Here is a 9,352-nt window from a genome sequence, read left to right as displayed (position 1 = left end):
TTTGTCACTTGGCCCGCCCCGTTACATCACCACCAATAGTTTAAAAAGGCACTCTGGAGTTCAGACACTATCAAGCTGCACAACTTGTTCACGCCAAAGAAATGATGGATCACCCAACCTTTGAACGAGAGAACCAAGAGCGTGTGCAGGCGGTGGAGAGTTCATTCCATCAAGCAGGGAAGCCCTTGTCCAAGCCGGGCCGGATTCTAATCGGAGAGGGAACTGTGTTTAAGCAGGGTCGCAAGAAGATACAGCAGAAAATCCTCTTCCTCTTCACTGATATTCTGGTGTACGGCAGCATTGTTGTGCCTGGTCGCTGGTACAAAAAGCAGAAGATCATCCCTTTAGGTGAGACATTCATCTGCGTTTCCTGCAGCTAACCTACTGTGAGAAGATTAATGTGAAACTGCCAAAAAACAATTTTATGACTGAAGAGAAAGAAATATAGACAAAAGCTTCAAGAAGAGCCAACACTATTGAATACTGTCCATAATATGACTGGCAAGTAGAAAATAGCAAGTGTGCTGTGCTAATTTAACTTCATATGTTCAGCTTTCTGCTCATACCACTTTATCCATGTAATTTTTATGTTGTTATCAAATCACTATGATTTTAGAGGACATTGAGCTGGAAGACCTGGAGGACAGTGACATATTCAAGCATCAGTGGCTGATCCGAACACAGAGCAAGTCTTTTTTTGTGTCCGCCCCTTCATACGAGGAGAAGAAGGCCTGGATAGAGCACATCAATGAATGCCGGTCCAGCCTAATGCAGGGCACCAGCCGCAAACCTTCCAAGAAGTTTGCTGTTTCCTGGATTCCTGATCCGGCTGCTTGCAAATGCATGCGGTGCCTCTCTACAAAGTTTAGTGGGGTCAATCGTCGACACCACTGCAGGAATTGCGGCTTCTTAGTCTGCAATTCATGCTCAAAGCAACGTGCCGTTATCGATCACATCCACCCCACTAAAAAGCTGAGGATCTGCAGTTTCTGCTACAAGAATATTAATGAAGAGAAGTTTCGCGACAGGGGAGACAGCGCCGGGAAAAGCAGCTCAGAGGAGGAAGAGTTTTGTCCTTCTGGTGAGGAAAATGAGAAAGTGGAGGAAGGAGAGATAGGGCTCTATTCTCCCAGCAACTGGCTGGACACCAAAAACGGGACTTGGGAACGACTGAGCATTTATGATTACCCAAAGTCAATACCATCACAGTAGCCAATAAACTGCAACAAAGACGCTTTTGAATGGATTCAGATTACACAAAGTTGATTTTCTTACATGAAGTTATGTAAATGTAAAGATAAATGTGACGACGTATTATTTGTTTGTGTCTATTTGTGTTTTAATCTTAGGCTGTACACGCAACAATTTGCACTGTAAATAACAAATCAGGAGTGAGTCGAAAAAATCATTTTAAAAAGACAAGAATATATCATCTTTGTACATATTCAGTGCCATTAACCATGCTAGTTAAATGAATAATGCTCCATCTGCCTGTCACTTTGCTGCTGGAACAGCTGAATTTCACAATAAAGGATATTTCTATTCCAAAAAGCACTGTCTTCTCCCTGTGCATGTGACTCTGAATGCACGTTTCTTTGTTTGAATGCATGTAAAGTATTTGCATCCAGTATCTGCTCTTTTGCTGCTCCTTAACCTCAACAATAAAGTGCAGATAATCAATTTGTGAGAGATGTTATTACAACACTGAAATCTCATCATTTAGTAATAAGTCCTCTGTTTAGCCCTCAGAGTCTTATTGGAGCATATTACAGTGTTTTCTTGTACTTCTGTGACTTTTTGGGGTTTTTATTGTGCAAGTCAAGGTCAGTGAAGTAACCGTATATAGTTCCTCACCCACTTAGGGTATACATTTTTCCAATAAGCATGTATATAAAAACCATTCGGGAAAACACATAGAACCTTTACAGCACCATTGATTTATCATCATTTTTCTTCTCACTGGCATTTTTCATAAATATAACATACAAACATACATATCAAACTGTAGCAAGTCCTAGTGTTACAGTACTTGATGACGCTGCTATAATAATGCGGTAATAACAGAATGTGGCTAAACATTTACACTTCTTTTCAAAGATTTAAGTTCATTCTAGTTAACTCTCTGAATCGAGCACATCCTAATACAGTAGACAGCTCCAAAACAAAAGCGAGTACATTTTTGAGTCAGTCAGCCAGTTTTGAAAGAACAGTAAATCGACTGAAAGCAAAATACTGATGTAGAAACTGTAACTATGTAACAAGAAGTAGACAAATTGCCTTCTAACTAGTGGTGGTTTCTGCACATTTTTTGTATGCAACTCAATTAAAACTAAATAAATTATAAATATTGAATTATTCCGTTAATTTTAGCAGTAATAAGACTTACAGTAAAAGTAAACACCAATATATGTGATTTAAGTATAATAAAACTATTATAAGGTCACAAAAAATAAATGAATAAAGAAAATGATGTATAAATGGGTCAAATCTGTCACTGGATCACTGTACAGTGATATGCAAAGTTCTGGCAACATCAAATATCCTGTTTACCTATGTTTATTTATTTATTTATTTATTAGGAGTGTTTTTTGTTTTTCTGGAGTTTTTTTTTTGTTTGTTTTTTGTTTTGTTTTGTTTTGTTTTTTGTTTGTTTGTTTTGTTTTGTTTTGTTTTGTTTTGTTTTGTTTTGTTTTGTTTTGTTTTGTTTTGTTTTGTTTTGTTTGTGTTTTGTTTTGTTTTGTTTTGTTTTGTTTTGTTTTGTTTTGATTTGATTTTTTTGTTTTTTTTGTTTTGTTTTGTTTTGGAGATATCATGGCTCCTTAGATCCGTCTGGTCAATGTCTAATACCTGCTGCTAATTTTAAGTAAACAGGTCACCGTCTTTATACTACACATTTCACTAATTTCTAAAAGTTAAACAATCTTTTAAGTTTTTCTAATGCAAGGGTTTCATTAAGTTACCCCTGTTTGATGTTATGATGACCAGTGTTGGTCAAGTTACTTGAAAAAAAATAATTAGTAACTAATTACTGATTACTTATCCAAAAAAACGTAATCCCGTTACTTTACTGACTGCTTATTTTCAAAAGTAGTTAGTTACTCAGTTACTTAGTTACTTTTTAAAAACATGATACACAACCTGAATAGGCAATAAAGCAATAGACCTTTCAGCCCAATTCTACTTTTTCTGCATAATACATCATACAAAATGTAATCAAATAAAAAAGTCTCTTTTCAAAACTTGTTTTATTAGTTTTAATCTTTTAACTTTGTGCACATTGCATCAAGCAAAAATTAAATTATATGCAACAGTCTTTGACAATTAAACCTATTTTCTGCATATTCCAGAATATAAAATAAGATATATTTTTTTCTGTTTACACTCACTCTTTCAAATAGATGCAAGTAAAACACTCCCTTACTTTACTCATTACTTGAAAAAAGTAATCGGATTACAATGATACATTACTTGTAATGTGTTACTGCCCATCTCTGATGATGACAAGTGTGTGAGTAGCTAAGGCCAAAAACACCCAGTTTCCTGAATTCTTGAAGAACGCTGAAGTTTGAAATACTTCAGGCTGATCGAGCTGATGCAGTGATCTCACTGCATTATCTGCCACATAACCTGATCTTTGCTGATTGACTGGAAGAAATTCACCTGGTTCTACGAAATCACAGTGAGTCATAACGAGGTCAATGTTGATGTCCATTTAAGTTACCAAAAATGGCTCCTTGTGCAGTGAAGGGTTTATTAGACTGAGAGGCAAACTGCTTCTCGCTCAGTCACGTGGAATGGTTTCCACAGAACCCATTTAATATCAGCACTAGTACTGATATACTGGTCAACACAGAGCATGAAGTACAAATAAATACTTGTTGGTTTAAGAAAAAATACATGAATCCCTTTTGAGAAGTTTAATAGAAGTACAGCCACAAAGACTAGAACACCTAGTGTTCAAAAGTAAAATTACCACATTGTCGGGATGCTTGGGGCTTCCCATGCTTTAATTACAATATGATCAGACACATAGAGCTATTTGTCTGTTTGTATATCTGTCAGCGAATTTCCTGAAAGTGGGTGAAGAGGTGGAGCATGAGGAAATGAAGATCTTGGTACAGATTCAGACTGCTTACTTGAAATATGAAAAATAGGCCACTGGCTTTGGCAGATGATGTGCTGCTTTAACTGTTGAAAGTTTATCCCCTCACCTGTCAGTATCTTGGATATATTTGGCATTCTTTTAATTATTATCATTATTATTATTATGTATAGCAGATATGATAATGTTGGGGAGTAATATTAATTGCTCTTTGAGGTTGACTGATTTATGTGACCATCCTGTGAGAGAAGATGTGTTTTTCTACCCTTCTGCTACCAGCCTGAAGGCCTGTCTGTCTGTCTGCGAGCCAACAATGATTAAATGATAAATGGTAAATGGACTGATTCTTATATAGCGCTTTTCTACTCAAAGCGCTCTGTCATGTCATAACATGTCATAGTTTCAGGTTTCTGCAGTGTATTTGTTCTGTTTGATCCTTGTTACATTGGCTGTGTTTATGGTTTTTCCAGCCTCCGGCCTGAACGTTTGTCTTCATGTGTTAGTTTTTCATGTTTTTGTCATTTCCTGTTTTAGTCTGTAGGTTCGGTTTTTTTCTGTCTTTTTCAAGCCTTTTTCCTGCTTTTGTTCCTCTCATTTTTGACTGAAAGCCCCATCGTCATTACTCTCACCTGTGTTTCATCGTATAATTAGGCCCGCCAATTTAATGCAGTTTCCTTGTATTAAAATATCTCTGGGATTAAATGTTAAGTTAAAGGTAGTAACTTTCTTTAAGCTGACAGAAAGAGTCTGACCCCTTTGAGATCAGGTACGCTGTATGTGACCCACAGTGTAGTATAAGTTTGACATCCCTGGTTTAGATCCAGTTTGTAGTCTGGATGGGAGGAGTCATTTATGGTGTTGTGAGCCTTCTTCGAGCTGCTATTCCAGGGTATGTTGAGAGTGGAGGAGAGCTGGGCATACAAGATGCCCAGCTCTCTGTGAGGTTTGGAACTCTGCAGCTTTGAGTTGACAGAGCGTTGGTGATTTTTACACACTATAGACTCAGCACTCAGCGAGAACACGTTCTAAAAGTTCATGGCTAAGTTGCTGTGGTTCCACTTTGCAACAATAGCACTAACAGCTGATTGTTGTACATGTAGGACCAAAGAAATTTCACAAACTAACTTGTTGCAACTGTTGCATCCTATCACACTATCACACTCAAATTCAGTGAACTCTTAAGAACAACCCGTTCATTCACAAACAATATGTTATAAAGGCAGACTGCATGGCTTGTTACTACATTTTACACACCTATGGCCACAGGACTGAAAACATCTAAATTCAAAGATTCAAAGAGTTTGGCCCAATACTTTTGTCAACGTAGTGGATAGTCTTGACTTTCCCCTTTGTTAAGGTGTTCACCTGTTCACCTGAGTGACATATTTCCTTTCATTTTTGTTAATGATGTTTTTGTTACTTACTTATTTAGGATTGTTTTTTAATTTCTGATATTACTGCTTATTATTACAGATCATTAATTAGATACCCATATACGGTGGCCCTGAGAGGTCAAATGCAGTGCAACTTAAGAAAACACTAATAAATAGAAAAAGAGCTAAGGTATCCGTGTTAGTGCTGCGTGACATTGCAAATTTTGGTATTGATTCAATACCAAGTAAACACAGAGCCAGTATTACCGATACCAAAACTGATACTGATAATTTTAACCTATAAAGGCAGCTTATGTAGGGATAAATAGTGCCTCATAATTTATGAAATGAATCATCAATTTGCAAATGCTGAACACACTTTAATGACCGCAAAATCACTGTGATGTTTTACTTTCCACTATGATTAGTTGACAGCAAACAACAACAAAAAAAACTGTCAAAAGAATTTTCATATATTTTGACACCTGGAATGTAAATGTGCCCGTCTTTAAAACAATTTGGGCAACTTCAGACTGTAACTACGCCCATGTTAAATTAATAAAGGGATATAAACACAGGGAGCTGGGCTTGCCTGTGCCATCAAAGGCGGTCCTACTCATCACCAACCCTTGTTGGAGGAGGCTGTATATATGATTCATAGTTATATGCCACATGTTGGAGAAATGCTTCACTCCCACAAAGCGTGTTGTCGTCACTGGTCAGCTCCCAGCAGCAGCCTCCTGAAGGGGGATCTACCCCGGAGGGCTCCGCAGTTCAACTCTCGACGAGCAGAGGAGGACTCTCACAGTCCGAGGAAGAGGTTCTCAATGAAGATGTGAAGATAAGCAGCGCCTCGGCTCCACCACCAGCTCGTTCACACGCTCCAGCAACGGCGGCCTCATTTCCAGTAAATGCAATTTGCAGCAGCCCTCCACTCGGGCTTTTCTTTTTCCTTTTCCTTAATTTTTCTCATTTGTGAGCGATCGCTATGGCAGTTCAGTCCACATCCGGGCCACAATGCTTTGACTCCATTATTGTCTAAAACTGGCGGAGAGGTTGATAAACCTTGTCATTTTTTACATTTAAATAGACATTTTTTTGGGACGCGCAGTGACGGCTGGGGTCGAGAGGAGATGTCTAACCAAGGAGTTCGGCGGAATGGCCCCGTGAAGCTGCGATTAACAGGTAGCCTGCAACGCTTTTAAATCCCCACGTATTCCCACACACACACACCAGCTAGGAAGGCTCCGTGTATTTGCTGGCTGGGAACAGTTCACATGGGCTACGGAGTTGGCTCGCCGCCGGTGCTTTCTGCTCTCATTTGCACAGATTTGTTAGCAGCAACAGTGTATTTAAATTACTAGCTGACTTCACAGGGCTAAGGCAAGCAGGAAAAGCGAGGAAAACGCTTAATGAGGATATTGTTGCTCTTGGAAATAGTCTCAGCCTCGTGATTGTCGCCAGTAAAGCACCACCAGCCATAACAGTGGTACCCGGGTCGCTCAGCTCCAGTAATGAGCCGCCTTCCAGTTGTAGCTGGTTGACGCTTATCAAACCTTAGTGTGTATTAGTGTCTCACATTTATATTCCAGCTCGTAAAATTCCATTATTTTTAAACAAAGGGGAGCTTTACAAGTGTTGTGCTGTTCCGCTGACAGACGGGCTCGCACAAAAGTTGGCTAGCTGAACGTAGCATTCCCGGTTAGCTCTAATCAAGTCTTTATGACAGGACAAGCTTCGGCTGAGATGATAAGCAGCTCAGGTCACTGGAGTCTGAGCAGTGAGCGAGCAGTGCGCCAGAACCGACAAACGGCTGCCCCCCTTTGTTTTGGTGTCGTCGTTAAAGCAGGTTAAAGTTGTATCCGTGAACCCGTGGCCCCCTTTGTACCGCTACGTTATGATTCACTGGGAAACACTTGAATGTCACTTTGTTTGGAAGTAGCATGTAGCTGTGCTGGTCTGCTCGGACCTGTCGCTCTCCTCGGCATCAGCACACTCAGGAGGGGGGGAAATAAAAAGGTTTACACGAGAGCAGCTCACTGTTTTGACTGGAAGAGGGGGTCAGACGGCTGCCTCCTGGGTCTTTTTTTGTTTTGTTTTGATGTGCGTCCAAGGTCCGACCTGAATCCAATTAAAGGGCTGTTTGTTCCACCAGGAACTGCCGAGGGAAACATTTAAGTTGGTGATGTTTCTGATAGGAACAAGTGGAGATAAACAGGGGATCTCAGTGAGGTGAGTGGGATACATGCAGAGTGGCAGAAGACAGGAAAGCTTTCAGCAACAGTTTCACAATGACGCAAAAATTAGATACTGATCATCCATACAGTTGTATATGAGTGTGTATTTGAGAATGCGTTGCCTTCAAAACTGTTAGGATCCCAGTCCTTACTTTCTCTACAGTGATGTTCCTCTGAAGTAAGGCTGCTAACAGAAACTAGACACTGTTATTAACATATAAGCTCGACATGTACAGAGCCCTGCTTATATAGCAGAGCATCTGAGACCCAATGACTACAGCTGGCCTCTCCCATTCTCTACCGAGGATCTCCTAACTGTCCCTCGCTCTGATTTTAAAACCAGAGGTGATCTTGCTTTTTAGGTTTTGGCATCCAAGCTGTGGAACAGCCTTCCTCAGCCTGTCAGGTCAGCTGATTGTGTTATTGGTTTTAAAGCTGAAAACACATTAGCTTTCCCTTAGTCTCGTCCCCTTTATTTTCGACCCTTGTTTACAACTATTTGCATGTATTGAAGTGTGAATAGTTGATTATATGGCTGTCTATGTGTCCGTATTTTGGATCGTTATACTTTGATGTGTGGATTTTACTTAAACTGTGAAGCACTTTGTAACTCTACTTTGCAAAATGAAGTTATGTCATTTTTTTTTAGGTACACAACTTCAAATTAAAGTGGACCTTTAAAGTTAAAAGGGCTTGTTGCAGAGAGTATATGAACTGAGAAGCTATACAAGTTAAACAAGGATTATTTTGAACCCCGTGTCATGCAAAGCTACTCTAGTAGACTTGCAGGGTTGAGGAAAAATGCGACTTTGGAGATGAGCATAATAAAAGTCTCGGTTGTGAACTAGTTTGTCACTGCAGTCGTCTCCTGGTGGAATTCGAAGAATCTGAGTCCACTGTAGGGAAAAAATGGTGAGAGCAGGACATTGCAGCGCACCTCTCCTGTTTAAGCTCAGTTAAACTTGTGAAACACTCATCAAGAGTCAATATTAAGCTCCCTACTTATCAATCAGCAAGAGAAATAGAAACTACTACTTGCACACATGTATGTGTTTGGCTTTCAGGATCCTTGCATGCTTTGTTTTGTTTTTTCAGTAACACCAGCTATCCATGGAAAGTCCCCCCCCCCCCCCCCCCCCCCCTCCAGACTTATGTAATCTGGTGCTATCTCATCCATATGGTCCACTCTGTTCCTTCGCTCAGGCCGTCGCGATCCCTTGTTCTCCAGCTCGTGCAAAGCGGAGCTCAGAGGAAGTTCTCAGAATCAGAATCAGAATCAGAAAGGGGTTTATTGCCAAATGTTGAGCAGGTTTACAACATTAGGAAATTGCTGCGGTGCTTCAGTGCAAACATAGTGTCATAAATAGCACTTAAATAGACATGAAAAAATAAAAGTAGGGATAAGAATTAAAAGTGCTACGTAGAAAGATATGTGCATGAGCTATACATGAGATATATACATGAGAATAAGAATTAAGAGTGCTACGTAGAAAGATATATCTGTAGGAAGGCAGACAGAGTCCTCACTTTCATATTTGAAGCTTCACTCCACGTTGTCATTATGTTTCTTTGTTTAGCCCTGCACAGCTCTGTGTACTAGGTCGGTACAGAAGAAGCAATGACTTCAGAGAGTGTTGCTA

General features: G+C 39.8%; 2 protein-coding genes across 3 annotated transcripts in view; both read left to right on the top strand.

Moving 5' to 3' along the window:
* Positions 1-1,680, top strand: LOC309704218 (pleckstrin homology domain-containing family F member 2-like). Its single transcript, XM_082529264.1, has 2 exons — positions 1-348; positions 617-1,680. The coding sequence occupies exons 1-2, from the start codon at positions 102-104 to the stop codon at positions 1,210-1,212; spliced, it is 843 nt and encodes a 280-aa protein (XP_082385390.1). The 5' UTR covers positions 1-101; the 3' UTR covers positions 1,213-1,680.
* A 4,171-nt stretch (positions 1,681-5,851) lies between these two features.
* Positions 5,852-9,352, top strand: part of LOC309705684 (E3 ubiquitin-protein ligase SMURF2) — a 53,579-nt gene continuing 50,078 nt past the window's right edge. The window contains exons 1-2 of one of the 2 annotated variants that reach the window (XM_082531604.1): positions 5,852-6,382; positions 6,566-6,660. In XM_082531604.1, the coding sequence (XP_082387730.1) occupies positions 6,609-6,660 (52 nt within the window). In that variant the 5' untranslated portion in view covers positions 5,852-6,382; positions 6,566-6,608. Of the gene's footprint in view, positions 6,661-9,352 lie in introns of both variants that reach the window. The other variant, XM_082531603.1, reaches the window with a different exon arrangement.

Source organism: Aulonocara stuartgranti (genome assembly GCF_965226115.1).
Source record: "Aulonocara stuartgranti genome assembly, chromosome: 4".
NCBI lineage: Eukaryota > Metazoa > Chordata > Actinopteri > Cichliformes > Cichlidae > Aulonocara > Aulonocara stuartgranti.
Note: the sequence above shows the minus strand (reverse complement) of the source record. Positions and strands in the feature narration are given on the sequence as shown.

Coding starts and splice junctions, on each gene's coding strand:
- LOC309704218 (XM_082529264.1), top strand. CDS start 102: ATGATGGATCACCCAACCTTTGAACGAGAGAACCAAGAGCGTGTGCAG. Junction 349..616: donor GCAGAAGATCATCCCTTTAG/GTGAGACATTCA, acceptor CTATGATTTTAG/AGGACATTGAGCTGGAAGAC.